Raw genomic sequence first — 24,616 nt, 5'->3', positions numbered from 1 at the left:
AGGAGCAGAACACACCAGGGTGAGTGGCCCAGCAGAGAGCAAACCACGTTGCCCAGTGCCAGGCTTTGGCACAGAGCCGTGTCTCGGGGCAGGGCTGTCCTGCTCCACTTGGTTCCGTGTTCCCAGAAACACCAGTGCAGGGAGCTCAGGGGGTGATGCTGCTTCTTCACATCTCTGCCAGAAGAAACTTCATCACCAGCCAACTCAGCCTCCTTAAACTGAAGGAGAGCAGTTTTAGGTTGGATATGGGGAAGAAATCCCTGTGAGGGTGGGGAGGCCCTGGCACAGGTTGCCCAGAGAAGCTGTGGCTGCCCCATCCCTGGAAGTGTCCAAGGCCAGGTTGGAGCAACCTGGGCTAGTGGGAGGTGTCCCTGCCCGTGGCAGGGGGTGAGACTGGATGAGCTTAAGGTCCCTTGGAACCCAAACCATTCTGAGACTGTCAATGCTCCTCACTCACCTTGGGGTGCTCCATCCCTGCCCAGCCCCCAGCCAGGACTCGTGGCCGGTGTCACCTCCGTTGCCCTCCCGGCTCCTCCGGGGGCTCCTAACGAGCAGCACGGCCCTGGGTGTGCTGGGGGGTGCCAGACAGAGCCAGGGGGACCTGGAAAAGCCAACTCCATGCAATAAAGGCTCCTAACAACACGGAGTAAATGCAGGCATCAACCACCCTTTAATTGGCACTTTATTGATAGTTGGCAATTACTGCCTTATTTCTATCACGAGGGGAGTCTGCAAAGGCAAAAAGGGTCCCAGTGTAAAATGCAGCTCTGGTGCCTTTATAGCATTTCAACAAAAACCTGTTTATTTAATATTTACTACCCTTTTCTTCATTCAGAATGACTTTTATTGACAATACTTCTGCTCTGCAAAGGAAGCAATAAAGTTTAATGTTGATATACCACTTAATTCTGCTTTTCAAGATTTGAATTGACATTACATGCAAGTTTTATTGGACATTTTATAATTGTTATTGGAGTCATGGTGGCTAGGTTGAGTGAGTGTATTTTTCCAGATTCCAACTGGCCTGGAGAATATTGCTTTGTCAGGAACCCAAAAGAAGTTGGGCTTTAAAGAAAAAAACTTGGGTTTCTTTCCAAGTGTGAACTTATTCTTCTTGCTTAGTTCACATTTATAAGGGAAAAGGCTTAGTGAGTTTGGAAACATCAGAGGGGAGGGGCTGGGCAGTGGAGACCGTGCTGGAGGATGGGGGTCTGTCCACCCTTGGATTCCTGTGGGACTGTGCTGCTTCCAGTCTGCTGGAGCACCCTGGGCCACCTCCATGTGGGAGATCTGGGTGATGGTGACAAGTTGGACATCAGGAGAAATTTCTTCACCTGAAGGGTTGTCAAGCATTGGAAGGGGCTGCCCTGGGCAGTGGTGGAGTCACCACTCCTGGAAGTGTCCAGAAAACCTGTGGATGTGACATTTGAGGACCTGATTTAGTGGTGAATGTGGGGATGGTGCTGGTTGATGATTGGATTTGATGATGTTAAAGGGCTTTTCCAACCTTGACGATTCCATGATTCTGTGTATCCATGACTGGCTGATTTCTGTAGCAGTGGAGGGGTCTGAGCCTCAGAAATACTCATTTAGATTTTAAGCACCCCCAGTGTTCAGGGGAAATCAAGTCCAAAATGTGGCTTTCGGTATCTGGAGCAGGGAAGGAGAGATCTTGGAGGGTCTTGGAGACCCCAGGTGAGGTCTGCACTCTGTTATTCTTGGTTCTGTGGAAGCATCAGGGCAGAGCCTGCCCATACCCCGAGGAGCTTGTGGTTGGAAGGAGGAGGGAGGCTGGAAGTGCTGCGTGGGGAAGGCAAGTCCTGCTGCTCGGCGGGTGCTCCGCTGTTCCCTGGAGCTGGCTCCTAAAAACCCTGAAGCTGCATGTTTTTCACGCCATCTAATGCACAGCTTACACCAGCAAACGTATTTCTTGGCTCCTTCTAAGCCAGGCAGTAAAATTACACTGCTTGGCAAAGGAGTTGATGAGGGGAAGCGAGAGGAAAGCCAAGAAAGCCAGGAAAAAGCCACCTTGCCCCTCGGAGCTGGCAGGTAGTGCCGGGTTGGAGTGCAGAGAGGAGGCTGCAGCTCCCACGAGGGAGGGGGCTGAGGTTTTTTTACAGCTGGGGGGTGGTTTTGGCTTTGCCAGATGGGAAGGAGCTTCAGTATCACAAAGGTAAAAGCCATAAATAAGTAAATAGAATGGAAAGTGTAAGGCTGGTGCCGTTGGAAAGGCAGGGTCATTTTTTTGCTTCCACACTGCTCTGTCACGGTCGTAAAGGTGCAGTTAGGGGATGTGGGGAGAGTTTTAGGCTTTCAAATCCTTTTGGATTTGAATGAATTTGGGGATTCTGATTCCTTTATGTGGCCCCTGAAAACTCCTGGCACGTGCTCCAGCACGGAGCATCCTCGTGGCTGGGGAATTCCTGGAGGGGCCCTTGGTGCCTGGATGAGCTCAGCTCCCCTGTCCCACGGCAGGGCAGAAGTTCCCCAAAGGAGCCAGAGTGGAGAAGCCTTGGTGCTGCCAGTTCTTCCCTGCCACCATTCCTGCTTCCCTGGAGGCTTGGCAGTGGGTTGACATTTGGGCAATCCCAGGGTGGTTTTCAGCAGGAGCCATTTGTGAAGCGGAGGGATGAGAATGCCAAGAACGAGGCTGAATTCCAGCCTTGGAGAAGGCAGAGATTAAACCCCCTCAGCCAAACCCCCACCCCCCTAAAGTCAGAGCCCCAGCAAAGAACCCCCCTGAGGCAGCTCCAGGGGGGACCTGCTGAGAGGGACCCCTGAGGGGGAACATGACAGAAACCTCTGGCTCCGTTCCCTTGGAAAACAAGCTCCGAGCTCTACCCTTGCCCAGCTGGGCACTGCATCAGGGACACACAACCCCTGCTCTCCTGGGAGCTGGGAATGTGCAGGAGAGTGGGCAGCAAAGTCATTTTCCTCCTCTTTTTTTTTTTTTTTTCTTTCTAGGCAGAAAACAGTTGTTGAACAGATATTTTCTGCCTTGGCTTGGCCAAACCCCAATCTCCTAAAAACTGGGATGGGAATGGACGTTTTCCTCCAGTTGATTTTGTTCCCGTCTCTCCAGTGCTGTGCAGGGGAGGCAAAGCAGGGTTTTCCCCCCGTTTCTTTTGGGAGGGGAGGACCAAGCCCCCTCTTCCCCCACCTCTGCCACGCCACAAGACGTTGGAGGGATGAACTGCCCTCGCAGCCACACACGCACAAATTGAATCAGGCTGTGGCTGTGCCACAGCTGCAACATATTGTGTTGCTGACTTAGGAGGTAGCAGAGGTCACAGCAGCAGCCTGGAGAGAGGGAACAAAAATTAAACAGCCCCCCCCCTTCCCTGCAGAAAGTGTCTGAATCCAGTGTTTGTTTTCACTTGTCAGATCCGAGCTGGGGTTCGTTCCCTTTCCGGCGCTGGTGTAAATCAGGAGTGTCTCCGGGAGGATTAGTGGGGCTGCACAAGTGCCAGGCTCGTGGCAGAAGGATCAGGCCCTTCGTTAGGGCTTTAATTCTGCACCTCCAGCACATGTGCACTGTCCAAGGGGTTGCTTTTGTGTATGGAAACGTTTGTGAGGGTAAAGCCACTGCCCAGTTTGCTGGAGGAGGGAGCAGCTGGAAAGTTCGGGCATCGTTCTGCAGTTCATTGAATCTGAGATTGATTTGGGTTGAAAAAGACCTTAAAGCCAATCTAGTGCCACCCCCTGCCATGGGCAGGGACACCTTCCACTAGCCCAGGTTGCTCCAAGCCCCGTCCAACCTGGCCTTGGACACTTGCAGGGATGGGGCAGCCACAGCTTCTCTGGGTAACCTGTGCCAGGGCCTCACCACCCTCTCAGCCAAAAATTCCTTCCCAATATCCAATCTAAACCTCCTCTCTTTCAGTTTAAATCCATCCCCCCTTGTTCTATCACTAAAAAGTCCCTCTCCTGGTTTTTTGTAGCCCCTCAGGGTGCTGAGGAACATGGCCCAGCATCACTGGCAGGGTGTGAGTGGGTGGGTGGCACTGCTGGGGCTGGGCAGTGGCTCCCCTGTGAAAACAGAGGAAATTCAGCCTTCACAAAAGTCCAAATATTGTTGATTTTGTTGTGGTTTAGAAAGAAACAACAAACGGAGGATCCCAGGAAAATGAAGTGCAGAACGTGAGGGAGCTGCTGGGGCAGGAATGGGCCCATGGAAAACAGTTTTGCAGCTCAGTTGTTTAAAAACCTGCTTTGGACTCGAGATGGAGGATGGAGGGAGAGCGATTAAAGGGTTTTTTTTGGGAACCCTGAGGCTTTGGACTGGGATTATAGAGGTTACTCATCATCCCAGTCCCCCTGGGCAAGGGGTGCAGGGGTCCCCCTGCCCCTCACTCCCTGTCCCCATGGACCCCCCAGCCTTCCCTCCCTCGGCCCTGGCGCTGCTCCAGCTCAGCTTTTCTCCACAGCAAAACAAGAGGAATGTGAAATCAAAGCAGTTACAGGGCAGATTTTCTGTTACATTTAAGCCACCTTAAATTAAATACCAAGCTATACTACCCCCCCCCCCAAAAAAAAGAAAAAAATCTTAAGCAGGCAGAACCCAAACTATTTAATCACTGCTAGATTTGATTTCACTTCCAGCTCGATGGTATCTGTTGCGGGGCTGCTGTAGCAGACACGAGAATACCAGCACATACCACCCCAACCCAGTAAATAAGGCTGCTCTGTAATGGGGTCTGGGATTAGTTAGCAACAAGTTAAGTCCTTGCATTCTGCAGTAGTCAGAGTGACTGAGAAACACTTACTGTGAGCCATAGGAGTGCATTTAATTAGCTTCTGATTCAGGGGCGCTGGGTTTTTTTTTTTTCCCTTCTTTTTTTTTTTACGTCGTTAAATAAAGTGTCACCCCAAGCCAGTGCTGTAAACTCTATTTTGATTGTGGCTGCAATAACCCCTTTGGGCGTCATTCAAATTGTACTAAACAGTTTCTGGAGAGCGCTGGTTTCTCTCAAAATAAACCAAAGTCCGGCTTTGACAAGCTCTAATGAAAAACAAATTGTTATATTACTTAGAAAAATAATTTGAAGGAAGTCTGAATTAGTTGTAAAGGTGGAAAAGGTTCAGCTACTTGAAAATAGAAATTTGGAAGGTATTTATTTTAACCATTAAGCCAGTGGCCTTGAAATACAGCCTTGTTTGTTGGGGAATGTGCCTAACGAGGGACATGAATCATGCTGTTAATCAGTATGGGAACTTGATTAATTGGAAAGGGGGCCGTCAGTGACTCCAACAGGCGGAGCCGCCTGGCAGCAGCCGGAGCCTGGAGCTGGTGTGATTTCCCATCACTCATCCTGCTGGCAAGCGAGGGGAGCCTGGGAGGGATCCCACAGCCTCTGCCCTGAGGCTCAGGGGGAGATTTTTAGCTTGAAAATCAAACGTGGCTCCTCGGGGCACGGGCAGGCCGGGATTTGGGGTGTCCCTGATTCGGGGTGTCCGGCTGGAAACGGGCGGGTTTTCCACGAGGAGGGCTCGGGGGGCTCGGAGGCGCCGTGGGCTGGGCTCCCTGTCAGCTCACCTTTGCTACTGGTGGTGGTTTTGCTCATTAAACCTGAGAGCGAGGTTTTACGCCCAGCCATGAAATGAGATTTGCATGGGAGGCCCCCAGGATGGGAAGCGCTGCCATGGCCATAAAAGTGCAGCAGGAAGGGCCGGATTAGCTTTCACTGCTGACTGGGGCTCTTGGGTTCAGGGCCAGGAAGAGCTGGAGTGAGTTGGACCATCCAAGAGCACTGTTTTGTTTTAGAGCAGCATCTCTTTGCTCCCGTGGCAAAGGGCTGCGGTGGCAGGGAGGGGAGGGAGCCTGGGGCTGTGCCAGAGGGATGAGCTCCAGCTGGGTTTCGGGTTCAGGGTGGAAGGTGCCACGTGTGGGGCTGTCCCAGGGCTGGTGGCCCAGTTTGGTGCCATTGGTGTCACGTCTGTGCCATGACAACCACCGTGGCCAAGCCAGGGAGACCCAGGGACAAGGTGGGCTCTGGTGGCCCCGGGTCCTTGGGAATACTGGTAAGGACTGACATTCAGAGGTCACCAGCAAGATTTGCTGAAGTGTAATGAAAGCACAACCAGTCCTGGCTGCCCTTGGCGTGGCTGCCATATGACAGCCTTCCAGGCTGCTCTCAGGGCTCATTTTCTGTGCTGCTCCGAGTCGGCCTCACACCGCTCTCACTCTTCACACCACCTGAACCCCTTCCAGGGCTGGATTGAATGACGTGGCTGACATCCACCACATGTGCTCCTTCCCCTGCCGGGGCAAGAGCTGGGGAGCACTCGGGCTCCTCGGGCTCTGGTGCAGGGCTCAGGTGGAGTTTTTTTACCCCCGTTTGAATTTTGCATTTGATTTTCAAGATTGCTCCAGAACCTTCGTGTCTGGAGTCCTCCAGCAGAGTTTCCAGGTGCTCGGGCTCGCTGAGAAGAATCAGTTACAAGGATGTTGTCAGTGAAACGAGCCGAGCTGGCCGGGCTGCGAGGGCTTCAAACCAGCTGCGCTTTCCAGATGGGATTCGCTCGGTGCCGCGGCGTTCGGGTCCAAACCAGGGTGAGAGATAAAGTATGTGCTGCACATGTGATTGCAGGGCCGTGTAAGTGTGTGTGTAAAACGTTCTACCTGACGAGAGCCAGACCAGCTATAAGCCAGAGATGTTGCTGATGTCCATGACATGATCTTGACCGTGCACTGTTACCATATTTCCAGTGTTATTTATGTTTAGGTGTAGCTACTAAGCCTCACTAAAACCATCAGGACCCACTGACGTTGCCCAAACCAAGGGCCTCGCCCACTGATCTGTATCAAATGTCTTCAGATTGTGAATTTATTCAGTTTCAGTGCAATGGTTTGAAGGGATGGTGAAGTTCTTCCAAGTTTAATCATGTTTTCTGTCCCTTGGTCCTGATCTGAACTGGTCCCATTGCATCTCCCCAGCCCTTGGCTCTCTCCAAGTCTTTGCTGCAGGGTGACAGTGGTGGTGGTATTTGGAATTTGGTTTCTCTCCTCCCACCATCTAGATTACAGGACCTTTAAATAATGTTTTCTATTCCATTTTCAAAAAAAAAAAAATCAGCTCAGCCTAACTTGAAACAGATGGCAGATGATGAACTTTGTTTAAAGGGAATTTTTAATACGTGCATTATGAAGAGAATCATTTCATGGTGTCAGATATGGACGTGTGAAGACAGAATGTGCCCATTTCAGGGATGAAAAGGGCTGGAGTGGGTTGATGCCTTTGGTGTGGTGTTCTTGGGGCAAGGGCAGGATTTTGTTGCAGTTCCTGGCTACAGTGAGATCTCCTGGCTGAAAGGAGGCTTCTTCCCATTCCTGCTTTGTAGTCTTTCCTCTGGTATCTCTGGCTGTTGGAGCAGTTGATTTATGCTTGGGTTCCTGGGATGGTTTGCCTGGAATGGTTTGGGTTGAAAAAGGTCTTAAAGCCAATCCAGTGCCACCCCTGCCATGGGCAGGGACACCTTCCACTAGCCCAGGTTGCTCCAAGCCCCGTCCAACCTGGCCTTGGACACTTCCAGGGATCCAGGGGCAGCCACAGCTTCTCTGGGCAACCTGTGCCAGGGCCTCCCCACCCAGGTGGCACCTTCTGTCCTCCCAGATGGCCAGCTTAGGGTTTTTAAATTAATTTGCATATTTCAGTAAGTGATGTTTAATTAATTTGCATATTCCAGTAAGTGATGTTCTCTCAAGTTCAATGAGTGTGTGTTTTATGCACGTGGATGGTTGGATTTAAGCACAACCCGTCAGCTGGATGTGCATCTGTAGAACTTCCCACAGATCAGAGGTGCAAATTTTCCCACTGTTCCTCACTCAAATTTTGGATAGCTTTAATTAAATCCATTAAAATGAACCCCATGTCATCCCAGAGTAAAGACAAAGCCGTGGAACTTGCTGTCTGGGCTGTTTGGTGACAGAGGTGAAGACGGATTTTATATTTTCCTGCTTTGATGAAAATAACTCATTTGCTTGTTCTGGGCCAAGTTGCTGGTTTAATGTTTCTGTGTGATGCTGCTGCCTCCAGAGAGGTTTTATTTTGCTTTGGAAGTGTTGGGATGAGGATGCTGCCCCGGGATGCTTTAGCCCACACGCAGTTTACACAGCTGGACCGTCCCACCCCCCCGGCTCCACCAGAGGCTTTATCTCTTTGGTGATGACACTGCCAGGAATTGCAGGAAACCTGTGTCACTGTGCTTTCATCTGCCGAGGAAAACTGGGGCTTTGGGGAGCTGGTGACTCAGAGAAATTGCTGATCAGTGCAGGATGCTCCTGGAGCAGCTGGGATGTGTTTGCTGGGATGGTGCTGGGACGGGCAGCAGTGCCCGGCTCTGCCCGGGCAGGCTCCCACCCACCCATGGGATGGGCACACCGTGCCCTGCTTGGGGGTGGTCCTTGCCTGGAGAATTGTTTGCAAACCCCAAGTCTCAGCTTTCCTTTATTTGGGGGGGAATGTCTGCAACATTCCAACATTCCCAGTAAGTTGTGGACTCCCCATCCCTGGAGGTGTTCAAGGCCGGGAGCAGCCTGGTCGGGGGGAAGGTGTCCCTGCCCACGGCCCATGGCAGGAGCTGGAATAAGATGATCCTTAAGGTCCCTTCCAACCCAAACAATTCCAGAATTTTATGCTGGTTCTATGCTGGCATTGTGCAGAGGGTGTAGATTTTTCTTGCTGCTCTAAACCAAGCTCAGCTGAGCCTCAAGCCCTAAAATCTCTCCGTCCGGGAGGGTGTTTGTAGCACGAGGTCTCACCTCCCCTGCTTCCTTCTGAGGGACTCCTGAGCTTTAATTTCAGCTCTGCCAGGAGCACAGTGAGGGTCTGACCCTCCGTGTTCCTGATTAACTGCTCCTTTCACACGTGTGAAACCCCCTTTGGAGACGGGTCAAGCTAAACAGGAACAGCACAGGTTTGGGCCGGGCTTGGTGTCCACATGTGGAGCTGTTCAGGAAGAGAACTGGCACTTTAAATTTACACCCTGCTCTAATTAGAAAAACTTGCAAGGAGTGAGAAACCTCAGGCTGGTGCCAGTTTTGCAGAGGCTGAGAAGGCGAGTCCCGAAACAATGTTCCCGAGTCATCACATCGGCACTGCTGGTGCCTTGTGCTGGTGGGAGGAGGGATGAAAAGGGAAATCCCAGAGGCTTTCTGGTAGCCATGCAGCTGGTTCCTTCAGCTAAGAAAGATCCGAGGATCTGAACCCTCTAAAAGCTCCAAAAGCTGGTTCCCCTTCTAGAAAACGTGTCATCAGTGAACTCAGGGGAAATGTGGGAAAGCACAGGACTCCCTGCTTGCACAAATCGTGGATACAAGGGGGTGCAGTGGGAGCAGGGAGGAAATCCAGCAGAAAAGCTCACAAAATGAGCAGTTTAGGAATGTTTGGTCCCGGATTATGGCTTGTGTGGCATGGCAGTGAGGCCTGGGACTGCACACAGATTGATTTCCTGCAGCTTGTGAGTGAACAAGCAGAGAGGGATGGGTATTACATGGAATCATGGAATGGTTTCGGTTGGAAGGGACCTTAAAGCTCAGCTAGTTTCAACCCCTTGCCATGGGCAGGGCCACCTTCCACTAGACCTGGTGTCTACATGATGCTCTGCCTTAGAGCACCTGCCAGCTCCTCTGAGATGCCAAAATACAGCAGCAGAAGACTCAGGACACAGTCAACATACATTTATCATTTTCCTCGGGAAAACCAAATCAGATTGCATTGTTTGTTTGGGAATGGCAGGAGCAGGGAGTAGGAAAGAGGCAGGGATTGCTTTTATTGCATCAGTAATGTCATTTATTCCATAGCCAGCCCTTGAAAACCACTTGTAATCCCCACGCAAATCCCTCTGGAGCAACAACGGCCAATCTGCCAGTTCTGCTCATCAAACACGGATCGTTGCCGTGGCCAGAAACCTCAGAGGGAGCAGAGCCAAGGTAAAAGGGTCAGGATCTGGTGGGGGGGCCACTCTGAAACCCAGTGCAGCCAAATCAGCTCTGTCTCTGACTCCTGGGCAGATGGGATGGTGCTGGAGGCACTGTGGGGCCAACACTGTTCTTCCCTCCCCTCAGAGTGTTCAGGGGCAGACAGGGAGGTCCTGAAGATGTAGAGAGATCATTTTCCTGGGGTTATTTAGAGGAAATGTGAGCACAGATAAGAAACTGGAGCTTCAAAATGTTGCCATCCATCCTCTGTTCCTTCTCCCTTCCCTTTCTCTGCCCAGCAAAGAAGGGATCAGCTGGAGAGCCCCAGTTTGGGTGGTCGCCTGTCCCAGGTCTTGGTTCCATCAGTGAAGGGGTTGTTGGTGCTGCAGAATCTCTGCTGGAGGGTTTTCCTCTGGTTTTATTGGAGCACAGGGAAAGGGAGATATTTTCATGGAAATCTGTACCTCAACCGTCTTGGCAGCCAAACCCGAAACGATTCGAGTCTTTTGCCCCCAACTTCATGTTTATGGTCAATCTGAAACTCCACCTGTGATCACCACATGCTCCTCTGCAGGACTGCAGTAAATTAAAGCACAACAGGGAATTTTAAGGAATACATCCTCTTCCTTCTTGGAGTCAGGTTACATCGACCTCTGAACATCTGGACACAGTGTCTCTGGGCTCCCAGAGGTTCTGCTGCATTAAAGGTTCCTCTGCCTTTGTTCAGTTCCTGGCCTTTTCCCGTCCTCGTTGCCTCCTCTGGATTCAGGGTTGCTCTCAGTGTGCCTGGCCATCCTGTAATTGGTGTTTTATGTTCCCTGTGTAAAACACACCGTGGAATTTGAGTTGTGTCTTTCCGTGGGTAAACGTAGATCCGTAACCCGGGGCCACTTACTGTGCTCGGGGGAGAGGTCTCACATAAAATACACTCATTTTTTTCAAGAGCTTAAATTCCCTCTAAGCTACTGGTGACCAACATCCTAAAAGACTGAAATGTGATGTTAAGTTAGGGGGGAAAAAAGCTATTCCTTAATATTCCCTAGGTCACAGTCATGTGGTTGGTGGGGTGATGCTCCTGTGCTTTGAAATTCCTTTGCCTGATCTCCAGGTTGCCCTGACAGGGTTTAATCACCACATCCCTCTAATTGAAATGAGAGTGCAAGGGTGGGTCCTGCTGCCTCCAGCCGCTGGGTTTTGTTGGGAATGCAGAGCAAGGGAGAGGTGCCACATCCCGGTGGTCTGTCAGGAGGGATGGAAGTCAGTCCATCCTCACCTGGGGAGCAGCACATCTCCATCCCCCCCCATCCCACCCCAACCCCCCTGAGCTGTTGTGCAAAAGATCAACGCCCAGAAGGAAAATGCAGCTCCAGCTTTTTGCTTTTCTGCCTTTCAGGCCCAGACCTCAAGGTTTTAAAGACTTACATATGTGTTTCACTTGGTGTGCTCCGAGTATTCCCACTGAAGTTCACTAAGTGGATAAGACTTTGCAGGATTAAAGCCAAATGAGTCCTCACCCACCATGCTGGGAAGTCTTGTTGAAGTGGCTCACTGGAGGGGAAGGAGGAGTCGTTACCAAACTTGCCCCTTTCATTTTATGCTTTTATTTATTTAAAGGGTATTTTTTTCTAAGGCAGCTTGGGGGCAGGGGGGGAGAAAAGCAAATAAAAAGCCCCAGGCTTGTGGTGTAACCACCACAGGCAGATGTTGTCATGGCTACTAAACAAGAAACCTGGTTTATAAAATGAGGAAAAACAGATGAATGTGAAATAAAGGAGAAAAAAAAGAGAGAGGCGATCTCGAAATATTAACTCTGATGTAGAGAAAAATATAAACAGGCACAGTTAGGAAATTCCATAAGGAATATGACTTGTCCAATATTAATCATAAAGGAAAAGATTATGAGAGCTCCAGGGGTGCCAAATGAAACACTGCACATGCATGCAGTGCTGTGATAAGAGTCCTCGTGGTGGTTTCCCTTGGCTGCCTGGGCTGTCGGTGCCCTTGGACACCTCTGGTGGAGGGGTCCTGCTTGGAAGATGCTTCAGGGATGTTCTTGGTGGTTCTGGTGCTTTTCCTCCCTTGCAGTATCGGCCCTGACAGCCAAAACAAGCTGTACTTTTATTTAAAGTATCAGTAAGTTGGGAAAAGTGATTGTGTTTGGGGATGTGGAGGGATTTCTGTGACTGGATCGGGTCAGGGCTGGATCTGATGTTTCTTAGTTGTCTTCCAGAGCTGAGGTCACTGCAGGACAATGGCTGGGCCATCCCTGGCTGGGGCTCAGGTGGGCTGTGCTCCCTGCTCTCTGTAGGTGCTGTGTCCCACTGCTCCTCTTCCTGTCCCTCTTTTGCCATCCTAGTTTGGAAAGCACATGGAGATCCTGAAAGCAAAGCACTGGAGAAGTCCCAGATGTTCCTGGTTCCATCCCGAGTGCTGATGAGCTCACAGACCACTCCTTACCCGGGGTGAGGTTGAAACAGGGAGCCCTGAGGGTCTCCAGGACCAGGCTCACCCACCAGGCACCTCTGGGCAGGTTCCAGAGGGCCCTTGGGAGCTCTCTGAGTCCATTCCAACACCCTTTGGCGTGCTGGGCTGGCACCACTCATGTGTTTCGTGGTGACAGTGCCCCGATGTGGCCCAGGGGACCCCTGAGCAGCAGCAGCAGGGCCACCACAAGACGCCAGAAAGGAGCAGCTCCGACCACAAGTGCCGGGGAGGGAGTGCTGGGAAATACCTATGTGGGATCCTGGGTGGAAAATCCTGGGCAGAGCTGTAATTTGCTGCTTCATTTCACTTCCCCCAGGCCTGGCTGAGCTGCTCATGTCTCTGTCATGCAGGGATTTCAAGGCTCGAGTTGTGTGTTGGGAGGTTAATTCCTTGTGGCACGTCCTGTGCTCCGGAGGGCAGTTCTGGAGCGCTGGGGCTGCTGCTCACAGCCCACACTGCACCCAGCTCTGGCTTTGGCACTGCCTTGTAAACACTTTGGTTTACAGAAACCTTCAGGGTTCCTTCTCACTGTCACAAGAAATTAAGCTGCAAAGCCAAACATAAACTCTCCGTAACAGCTTCGGAGTCCGGAGCCTGAAGGTTCAGGGTGTGGATGCTCACCCAAGGCAGGACCTTCCAGGGCTGCAGAGCAGATTGGCTCCTGGCAGACCCATCCAGCACATCTGAGCAGCTGCTGCTGCTCCCACCCCTCCAGGTGCCTTTCCATGGTCCCATGTCCTGCCCTGGCACTGCCTGTGCACGTGTAGCCACGTTGCCAAAGCTCCGATGATGCAGAAAAACTGGAAGAGCAAAGATTTCTGCACCTTTTCCCAGCTCCCTACATTTTTGCCCAACTCCCTGCATTGTTTTTCCCCAGTTCTTTGCATCTTTTCCCAGCTCCCTGCATTTTTTTCCCCCAGTTCCCTGCACTTTTTCCCAACTCCCTGCATTTCTTCCCCAGCTCTCTGCATCTTTTCCTGGCTCCCTGCCATTGTTTTTCCCCAATTCTCTGCATCTTTTCCCAACTCCCTGCATTTTTATCCCCAGCTCTTTGCATCTTTTCCCAGCTCCCTGCATTTTTTTTCCCCAATTCTTTGCATCTTTTTCCAACTCCCTGCACTTTTCCCAAGTTCTCTGCATCTTTTCCTGGCTCCCTGCATTGTTTTTTTCCCTGGTTCTCTGCATCTTTTCCCAACTCCCCTGCATTTTCCCCCCCAGCTCTCTGCATCTTTTCCCAGCTGTGTGCTGAATGCAGCAGCCTGGGATCATTCAGATCCTGCTCCTTCTTCTCCATCCCTTTCCAGTGCTCCTCCAGCAGCACCAGGCAGTGCCTGGCACGTTCTGCTGCCCCTGTGTCTCGTCCCCTCTCTGTCCCCACGTCACTGCTGTCACCTGGCTCAGAGCAGCCCATTCCCCCTTTGCTGGATGAGGCTCTTGGAATCACGGAATGAGGCAATCCTGAAGTTTTGCTCTTTCCCTCTGTTGACAAACCCAATTTGGGAGTGAATAATGAGGATCCTTTTCAAATGAGCCCCGTGGCTGCTGCGGCTGCCCTTGGGTTTTCTTGGATGAGTCACTGTGGAGAGGAGGAACTTCCTCCCGGACAGGCAGCTGTGCTTCATCCTCTGCTGCAGATCCTTTGGAGCTGGAAAACCTCAAGCCCTGTGCAGCTTTTTTTTTTCCAAGAGAGCATCTCTTCCTGATAACAGCACGGCTCCCCTGGGATCTTGACTGTGCAGCAGGGCTGTGGGGACAGCTCTGGAATATTCAGCTCTCCGTGTGTTTTCGTTCCTCTTCCGAGGTCCGTGTCATATGTAAGCGATCAGTGCAGCAGCATGAGCAGGGATCTCCTCACAGCTGTGACCTTGGAAGTGGGTGGCATTTTCTGCTTCCTCTCCAGCCTCCTCTGGGACCCACAGCTCATGTGATCCCATCGGACACAGGCCAAATTTGGGCTGGGAAAAGGAGGACGGGACTACCAGGAAATACCCACTGCCCTCGTCCCTGGATGGCTGAGACCTCCAAAGCTCCCAGGAGGAGACAAGGCTCCTCAGGCAGCTCTGAAAGCCTGATTTGCTGTGTGTGCCTGTTAGATAAATGGCTCCAAGGTTGTTATATTCCCTCCATCCCTTTGGAGCACCTTGTCTTCCTCTGCAAAGCGAAATGCTTTGGCTTCTTTTAAATGCTTCCATCCCCGTCTAGTGTTAAACAGACTCAATCAGTTCCTGTGTTGGAGGTTTAGTTCAGATTTCTACAGGCAAATAAATGCATATAAATGCAATGAAAACCCCCCCAGCAAGGCTGGAGCAATGAACTTCCCAGTCCTCCAGGGTTCCACACGACCTCCCCTGGCTCAGCCACCCTCGGCATCATTTCATCCCCTGTGGAAGGAACTGCTCAGGGAGGGAAAGAGCTGAAAAATCTCCTTTTTTTTTTTTTTGTTACCATTTCATGATTTACACCTTGCTCCTATTGTAACCTAAATTACAAGCAAGGCTGAAAAGAAACTGCTGCAGATGGCAGCATAAAAATGTGATTTTTAACACATTTTGTGTTTTCTTTCTTAAGCATATCTGTTTTTGCCCAACATACATTTCATTTGCTATTTATTTAGTCCCCACCACTGACAGCTCAGGGATTGCTCAGCTGCCATCTGGGATGGAAGGAAAAGGCACTTTTTCCCCCTTTTTCTTCTTTTGACCTTGGAAAATTTAATGAAGGTTTGATGCCCAGTGGTTGGGCATTTTGTATTTTAAATGTCAGGGAGCTGGGTACATCCAGGAGCTGGACTTAGAACCATGAATCCTGGAATGGTTTGGGTTGGAAGAGACCTTGAAGACCACCCAGTCCCACCCCCTGCCATGGGCAGGGACACCTTCCACCAGCCCAGGTTGCTCCAAGCCCCGTCCAACCTGACCTTGGACACTTCCAGGGATCCAGGGGCAGCCACAGCTTCTCTGGGCAACCTGTGCCAGGGCCTCCCCAAGGACTTCCATGATCCAGGTGGGTCCCTTCCAACTCACAATATGCTGTGATTCTGTGATATATTTAACCCCTTTTCCAGCAGTGGAGGGAAGGGTTTGGGGAGGTGCTGCAGAGAGGCACCAACTCTTCGCTTTCTTCTCTTTTTTTTTTTTATTAAACGTAGCATTTCTATAAAACTTTTACATCCAGTACTTCATTTTTTTTTTCTCCCTGAGGCTTTTGCAGCTTTGCTTTATTGAAATCAAATGTACCCAGCCCTGACTTAGGCACCGGGTGAGTTTTCCTCGCTGTGTTTTCCCGCCGTGACTGTTTCCCGTTTCTCCGGAGCTGCGGAAGCCGCGGGATGGTGGCTCAGGGATCAGGTCCCTGTGTTTGCTCCCAACGTGCTGCAAGAGGTTGGTTTGGTGGAAAAATCCAGGTCATCCTGGAGCTTGAAATGCACCCAAGCCTTGGCTTTCGGTGCCGCCGAGCCGCCAGCCCAAGGTAAACATTTCAGTGCAGATGTTGCCGAGAGCTTAAAGTCACCAAAATTATGGATTTGAACGAGGCCAGGGGAGGAGCTGCAGAAAGATCTGAATCAGAGAAGCCACCAATGTGTTCCACACTGGTGTCAGGCTGATCAGATGTGACATCCCTCACTTTTTCCTTGGGTTTTCCCCGTGCCTGCGGATTTGGTCACGTCCTTTCCTTTTAGCTTGAAAAGGCAAAGATTTGAATGTGTGTCGGGCTTGAGATGCCAGTGAATTTGGGGAGCACGGTCCCAATCCAGCTTTTGCAGATGTCTCCACAACTGGTCAGACCAAAACCTTGGATTTGAATTGTTTTGAAAGGAATTTGTGCACAGATCCCATTTGCTGTGCCAGGGCTGCCTGAGGTTGGAGGTACTCGGCCTTCCCATCTGTGTTTATTCCAAAGAACCTTGTTTTCCCCACCAATTTAATCCAAATTTTACCAAGACCTCGACAGACTAGGGAAAATGTGTGCTATCAGAATAGATTTTTCCTGATGTGTTCTCTTCCTCTTCTTCCCAAACAATGGGGTTTGCTCTTGTTTTGGCAATTGTTAGATATGTCTAAATATTGTAGGAAAAGTGGATTTCAAAGGAGCAGTGACTGGACGGGGAAAGGGAATGGAAGTATTTTTGCCAGAAGTATTTTAGCATTCCTTCAGTCAAGGATTATAAACAGTTCCATGTGACTTCAGGCTGATCCAGGATTTGAGAGCAGGGTTTAGTTCACATCATTTCTCACAGAGGGAGTTTTGAACCCACACGTCTCTCGGTGAAGAAATGTCCTAATTAGTAGAGAAAAGGGATATTCTGGAAGAAGGGCTTTTACTTTTTAGTCTTGATACTGTTCTATTATTGATCATCCAACAATCATCCAGCATTTATTCCAGGGGAGTTCTGTGCTTTGCTGTGTAATTTAGGAGTGAGTTATTGATCACCCATTGGCAGCCCATTCCAGGCTACAATTACACCAGGAGAGACCTCAAATGAGGATTGTTTCTACTGGGCTGGAAAATGCTTTTGCTGAATCCTTCTTTTCCTGGCTGTTGATATCAGGAGATAATCCTGGCTCTGCAGCACAGATGGCAAATGAAACGGTGTTTGTGGTTTGACCAACTCAAGAGTCAAAGCACCGGCTGGTTTGTGGGATTCTGGGTCCTGTTGAAGCTGGTGGGAAGGGGCCTGTGGAGCTGTAGGATAGTCTCCATCCTCTTCAACCTGCATGCCTGAAACCTTTTGGGAAAGACCAAGGTGCTGGGAATGTCTGCTGTGACATTCCCCATCCTTGGTGCTGTGTGGAACTAACGGGCCTTCATTTCACCACTTGAGTAAGTGACCTCCTGCTTTGGTTTTTTGTTTGCACACAGTTGGATATTAGGGGAGAATTTCTTTATGGAAGGGGCTGCCCAGCCCTGGCACAGCTGCCCAGGGCAGGGGTGGAGTCCCCATCCCTGGAGGGATTTAAAAGCTGTGTGGATGTGGCACTTGGGGACATGGTTTAGTGATGGCCTTGGCAGCGCTGGGGGAAAGACTTGTTGGTCTTAGAGGTCTTTTCCAACCTAAACTATTCCATGATTTTACGATTACAAATAACAACCACCCCAGAGGGGGTTGCAGGGACAAGCCAGCAGCACTGCTGGGCCACCCCACCAACCCCTGTTGGCAGCACGTGGTTTCCCATGGGATGGTCTCTGCTGGATGTGCCGTGGCTGCTCCCAAGGTGCTGCATCCCACAGCACCACAGGCATTTGTCTGCACCCCCTTCCAGAGGCACATCCCAGCCAAAGGCACAGCCCGTGTAACTGCTCAGGGTTTTGACAGTTTTATAACCTTAAATTTGCACCTTATGGAAAACCGTGACAGTTAATGATTAATTGCCCTGCTGGAATTTTTCTTATGATGTCTTAATATCCGAGCGTGGAGCAGAGCTCGGCAGAGAGGAAAATAAAAACCTGCAGTGAAATGCTCCCAGAACAGCTTGATAGGCAAGAACTGCCCGGTCCTGCCAGTGCCGTCCAAAAGACACCGTTATATTTAGGATTATTTTTTTAAACTGTAATACTGGGTTTTTTTGGATGTCCAGCTCAAATTTGAAACTGGTTTGAAAGGAACCAGTGCAAAAAAATTTTCATGGGTGCATTCTTCACTTTTCAGCAAGGGAGTTGCTTTTGGTGTAACAAACCAACTGTTAACCAAAACAGGCTAAATTTAACCAAAGCTCTGCCACTGTTGCACTTTGGAAAGACCTTAAAGTCGTGTGATCAAGAAAAAAAAAGAAATTCTGTCATTTTTTGGAGTCAAATTAGTGCTTTCAGCTTATCTGCCATTCATTTGCCTTATCTTGCCCCATCCCTGGAAGTGCTCAAGGCCAGGCTAGATAGGGCTTGGAGCAACCTGGTCCTAGTGGAAGGTGTCCCACAAATTAACGGTCTCTGAGCACTTTTCCCAGAGCTGGGCCTGGCCCATTTAATATTTGGATGAATCCACAAGTTCTGATTGGAACGAATCCCTTCCAACCTGCTCTCCCTGTGGAGGAGGCAGATGGAGGGCAGAGCGTGACGTCCCCCCAGAGCGCGCGGCGTGGGGCTCCTTCCAACATTCCCATCTGGAGATACCACTGGAGCAGAGCACTTCTGCTGGACTTCAGCTTTCCATCTGCCATAAAAGCACTTTTAATGAGCGGGATGGAGCTGGTTAGTGAAACCCTCGGACCGTTAATGGATGTGGAGGTTTTTAACGTGCTGTTTGACTTTATTGACGGAATGAGCTCATCGGAACGAGCGCTGCTCGCGCGCCGGGTGAGGAAACCCAGGCGTGTTCTGAGGGAACAATGTGCTGCTTTTGCACGGCTCTCTTGTCCTCTGGATGGATCCTGAGGTGTTTTTCAAGAGGCACATGTGTGGAGCTCTGTGCTGGTGGTGGGATGCCACCGTTCCTTGCTGTGTGCTGGAGGGATTGAGGTTGGAACAACCCTCGAAGACCTTCAAGTCCAACCGTTCCCCCAGCACTGCCAAGGCCACCATATCCCCCAGTGCCACATCCACATCCCTCCCAGGATGGGGAGTCTCCCCCCTGCCTTAGGCAGCTGTGCCTGCCCTTTCTGTAAAGAAATTTTTCCCTAATACCCAATCTCAACCAGCTAAGAGACCTGCCACTAAAATCAGTTTCTTGGAGCAAATTGGAGTAAAATCAGGAAGAAATTCTCTGAAATTGCCCCTCTGGTGCAGGACACTGCTGAAAAGCTTGTTGAGATTCACTGGCCCATGGAAACGCCTTTTGGCCTTTAGTAAAAACACAAATAAGGTGTTGAAAGAATTTTGCCCATTAAGTGTCTTCGTGGCAGCTTCTCCCTTCAGGAAGGAACTTTGCCATTAGGGTTGGAAAGATGTCGATAATTCAGAGCAGAGTAGCAAAGAATTCCTTCCTTCTGTAAAATTATTCTTTCATTTTATAGTGGTCCCACACTTCCATAAACAGTCCTTGGGCAGCTCTTCAGCCTGTCATGGATTAAAGGTGGAACTGTTGCCTCTAGCAAAGAGTCAAGGGATCAAGCAAGGCTGAGAGGTATTTTACATAACAAAGCTGCAGAGCAGGATAAATGTGTCAAAGCCAGCAACCCAGAGACACATCTGGGCCCTGCAGCAGCAGGACAGGAGGAGCCTGGTTGTGTTTCAGACCCAAAGTGAGCAACTGATCCTAAATCCACGCTCTGGACCTCGGTAATGGAGTGGAACAGATACAGTTTGGGAGCATGGAAATACTCCTGGCGAGGTCTTGGGTTTAACTCCTTGAGCTCTGGGTTTTTTGCTCATCCCAGTATCCCAACCCCAATCCTGGGTGATTTAGAAGGGCACTGAACCACTGGCTGTCTGTCCATCCCCCTGACCACTCTGCAATGGAATCACAGAATCCTTTAGGTTGGAAAAGCCCTCCCAGCCCATGGATCCCCCCTGTGCCCCATCCCCACCTTGTCCCCCAGCCCAGGGCACTGAGTGCCACGGCCAGGCCTTCCTGGGACACCTCCAGGGATGGGCACTCCAAACCTCCCTGGGCAGCCCCTGCCAGTGCCTGACCACCCTTTCCATGGAGAAATTCTTCCTGAGAGGAAAGGAGGAGGTCAGGAGGGCCTGACCTGGAGGTCAGGTGGAGTGCTCAAGTGTGAGATTTGGAGATATATATATATAAAGCCATAATCACTCCACTTTCACTCTCTTGCTTCTCTTTAACATTTTTTCCATTGAAAATCTGGAAGTGGTGCTTATCCCTGGAAATGCTCTGCAGTCAAATCCTGCAATCTGTGGGAACTCCAGTGGTCAGAGGGAGTGAGACATTTCTGTTGCTGCGTGTTTGGATGGAGAACGAAGGGGGGGTGTAGGACAGGAATGGAAAGGGTTTGGGTCCCTCCTGCTTTAGCAGTTCTGTTTGGAGCTTTGGACCTGGAATTGCAAAAACCTGACAGTGCAGTTTGTAATATGTCAAAATCTGACCCAGGTGAAGGGCAGGTTTTAGTGAAGGTTGTTTACAATTCCATTTGTGTGTCTGAAGTTGTTTTGTCCCTCAATATTTCCACTATACATTTATAAGGTCAGAGAAATCGCCATCTACGTAAGTATTTCTAAATATTTTAAAGGCATAAATATAAATAAATATAAATATAACATCATTAAGTATTTGTTAATATATATTTATAAATTTTATAAATTTATAAATATTATTAATACCGTCCTCTGCTTTTTAGGGATAGATGTGGGTATTTTTTAACATATTTGTTCAAACCCCAGTCAGAGTTAGTCAGGAAAAGAAAAATCTCTATATGACATGTGAATTATAAAATGCTTTGAATTCTAAATAATTCCTCTGGCTCTAAATTACTCTTCTTCAGCCCAGTGAGAGGTGTGTGGGCAACTGTGCAATGTGTGTCTTGAGGTTTATTATATCCTTATTTCTGTATTAATTGTGGTAATAATATGTGGGTTCCCTCCTATCATCTCGTGGGAAGGGAACACGGAGCCTTTGCCTTGTTTGGATACCAAATTTGGGGTGTTTCCTCGCTCCCTGATATTCCCAGTGAGTTGGGAAGGTGCTCTTGGACAGAGAGAACTATTTCCCTGGGTATTTCTCTGCACCAAACACCTCTGGAAAGCAGAGTTTAAACCCTCATGCAAATACCCAATCAAGAAGTTAACAAGAATTAACTTCAGGGGAATTAAAAATAGGAGGGAAATTAAAAATAGAGGGAAATTACAAATAGGGGAAAATTAAGTATTTTTGCTGTTGTCATTTAAGGGGATTTTTTTTGCCCATGCCTATGCTAACTTTTTGGAAAAACTACATAAAAACTTCTAGGAAGAGTTTAACAAACACACTGTGGTGCAGGGAGAGTTGACTCTACTTTGGGGCAGCAGGAAGGACTGGATGGGTCTTGAGGTCTCCTCCAGCCTTTTGGTAATTTTTTTCTCTTTAAATGAATTAAAGTCCTTCCAGACATCCCAGTTTTGGCTCTTCTGCTCCAGTGGCTTAATCCCAGCAAGCCCCAGTGCTGTGAGGTGACTTTGTCCTTGTGCTCAGACGGAGCCCTGGGCCTTGTTTAAGAGTTTACAGCCCATTGTTGTTCCTTCTGGACAAATATACAGTCTGGGACACAGAATATGAGCTTCCTCTACCTACTGTATGTTTATAACAATCTGTGATTTCCAAAAAAAAAAAAAAAATAAACCCCAGCCAAACAAAGGAGTGCAACCTGTAAAAAAGTTATGGGTGTAGGTGCCCGTTTTCTGACAGAGGGGTTTGGGAACAGTGCAGGGGACAGAAATGTAAGGAATAATTGTTTTTGGGCCTAGAACCAGGAAAACTACTTTTCCAAATTAATCCAGCGAGAGCCATGAATCCACAGTATTTCATATCACACTTCATAAAACTCCAGTCATAATCCATAAAACTGACATTATTAGATTAAAAACCTCAGTTCCTCCTAGAAGGAGCTCGCTCATTAGACATGCTGTAGTTTTATAACCTTAAAGTTCCTACCCAATTACCATGATTAATACTGTGCTTTAATAAAAAATTTCTCAAAATCACCACAGGGGTTGATCCCATCTGTTTGTTATAATTGTGCATTTAAATATTGTCCAGCAAGAGAAAGACACTGTAAACACAGATCAGGAGTGAGGTGGGGAGGGCACAGCCCATCCAAGGCAGCAGAGATGCCAGGGGTGGAGGTAGGGAGGTACAGCTGGGTTGGGATGGGGCAGGAGCATGGAAAAGCCAAGCCTGGCATGTGCTAAAGGTTGGAATTACTGAGAGATGTGTGTGACAAACTGTCCTTCTTCCTGCAGCCAAGGGGGAAGGAGCAGCCTGGGAATGTCCAGCCTGGAGAAGAGAAGGCTCCAGGGAGATCTTAGAGCCCCTTCCAGTGCCTAAAGGGGCTCCAGGAGAGCTGGAGAGGGACTGGGGACAAGGGCCTGGAGTGGCAGGCCAAGGGGGAATGGCTTCCCCTTCCCAGAGTTAGATGGGATATTGGGAAGGAATTGTTCCCTGGGAGGGTGGGGAGGCCCTGGCACAGGCTGCCCAGAGAAGCTGTGGCTGCCCCATCCCTGGAAGTGTCCAAGGCCAGGTTGGACGGGGCTTGGAGCAACCTGGGCTAGTGGAAGGTGTCCCTGCCCATGGCAGGGGGTGGGACTGGGTGGGCTTTAAGGTCCCTCCCAGCCCAACCCCTTCAGTGATGATGATGATGATGATGATGATGAAACAAGATAAAACTCCTGCAGCCACGAGGTCGTTTGCTGGGACACCCCCCCCGAGCAGGGCTGAGAACCCCTGTTTTCCTGTTCATTGCCTTTGAAGCAGGAGTCCCTTAGAGGTTTGTCTGTGCAAATCCCAGGGGTCTGTGGGGCTCAGCCCCCCTCAGGCAGGGAGCACCACGAGCCCCCCTCTGAATCTGCAGGAGCTGGAATTCCAGAGGAACCAAAATTAAAACGTGTCCGTTCCCGATTCCACCCACAGACCCAGAAAACGCCAGACTCGTATTATTTTTGAATCCCCCTGATTTTTCAGGGCTGCTGGAAATAAGATCTCTCGCTTCTGACTTCTGAGCAATAAAGAGGTGAATCGCTGCTGCAAACACCTCCCGTGGACCACCCAGCTCCTCAGGGCTGGGAGCCACAAGTGGCAAAGTGCAGAACTATTTTCTTAACACGGCTGAGATTGCACGAGGAGGCAAAACACTCCCGAGAAGGAGCAGAGTTCCCTAACGAGGTGGCCGAGTGAGAAGTGTGTTAATGAATACAGGCTGATTAATATGCATGGAACTAAACCACATCTGGGTCAAAGGGGGAGCCCCAAACCTTGAGTGTAACGTGTTCCCCTCAAGGACCCAACATCTGTGTGTAACTCACATTTAAATAGTTTTTTTCCCCCCTCATAATTCTGGATAATTATCCAACTCTGCATAATTTTTTTTTTCTTTCTAACTAAATAATAGTTAGGATTTTTGTTCCTGGCTGTGATTGGTGAGATCTTTCATTTTTGTAAGATTCTGTGACTTTCTGAAGAGTCCTGCTGGGCTTTTAAAAATTGTGACTTGCAAATCACCATATCAAGAAACATGGTGCCAATCACATAAAATATACAGAATTACATGGTTTTAACATTTATTTGTTGTCGTTTTTAATGAGAAAACATGGCTCTTTTTAACAGAACACTGGCTGGGAGTCCTCAGAGCAAAATTGTCCATCTGTTATTGGTGTTTGTATGTGGAATAATATTTTGGGAGACCAGCTCTTAATTTGGGACACCAGCCTCCACACTGAGCCTGTTTCAGGACATGCTGGAGGGAGTCACCCTGGAATAAACCAGAGGGGAATTCCAAGTTATGCAGATATGTCGGGGAGGACTTGTAATTAAGACATTGGATTTGTAATTGGGAGATTTGGGTCCTGTTCCAGGTTCACAGAAGCTAAAATTAAAAAAAAATAAATTTAAAAAAAAAAAAAAAACAAAAACAAAAACCAAAAAACAAAAAAAAAAAAAAAAAAAAAAAAAAAAAAAAAAAAAAAAAAACAAAAAAAAAAAACAAAAAAGCTTCTTCAAATGCACACTTCTGTATTTAAGGCATTATTTCCCTCCCAGAGGGTTCCAGGAGTGTCGCTGTCCCAGAGCCCTGGGTAGCAGTGGGAAGCAGGGAATTCCTGTAGGGCCAGGAGCACCATGGAAATCAAGTCACTCTATACCCCTGGCTGATCCCTCTCCTGCTGAAAACAAGGGAAAAGCTCACACTGTGAGCTCAGGAATACCTCTGGGCAGGGAGGAAGGGTTTGCCATCCTGGAAGATCCACAAAGTCTGCCTTAGGGCGCTAAAATCCACCACCGTGCTTTTCTGGTGGAACTTGAGGAGGTTAAACACCTTCTGGTGCCTTCTTTCCTTTTTAGGTGCTCCTGATCATCAGTGGGAACCTGAGTTTCCTGAACTGGCTGACCATGGTGCCCAGCATTGCCTGCTTCGACGATGCCAGCCTGGCATTCCTGTTCAGCTCCCGGCGCGGGGCCCTGAGGGAACGGGCGGCGCGGATGCAGCTCCGGGAGGGACAGGCACAGAAGCTTCCCCTGGGTGAGTTCTTGCCAGAGGGGGAAGAGTTGGGCAGAGGCGTGTCTGGTGTGCTTGGCTCCAAAGCTCTCACCTCCTTTGGAGCACAGCTGGGTGGGCAGGGAGGGCTCTCTTGGGG

At 49.5% G+C, this 24,616-nt stretch overlaps 1 protein-coding gene across 1 annotated transcript in view; it reads left to right on the top strand.

The window, feature by feature from the left end:
- LMF1 (lipase maturation factor 1) overlaps positions 1-24,616 on the top strand; it is a 158,578-nt gene that overhangs the window by 110,767 nt on the left and 23,195 nt on the right. Inside the window, exon 8 of the mRNA XM_051776864.1 lies at positions 24,324-24,501. Within this exon, the coding sequence (XP_051632824.1) occupies positions 24,324-24,501 (178 nt within the window). The remainder of the gene's footprint in view (positions 1-24,323; positions 24,502-24,616) is intronic.

The sequence above is a fragment of the Manacus candei genome, unplaced genomic scaffold, assembly GCF_025592945.1.
Source record: "Manacus candei isolate 608988 ecotype Guabito, Panama unplaced genomic scaffold, ASM2559294v1 h1tg000002l, whole genome shotgun sequence".
NCBI classification, from domain to species: domain Eukaryota; kingdom Metazoa; phylum Chordata; class Aves; order Passeriformes; family Pipridae; genus Manacus; species Manacus candei.
The sequence above is the reverse complement of the archived record's forward strand: the minus strand, read 5'-3'. Positions and strand labels throughout refer to the sequence as shown.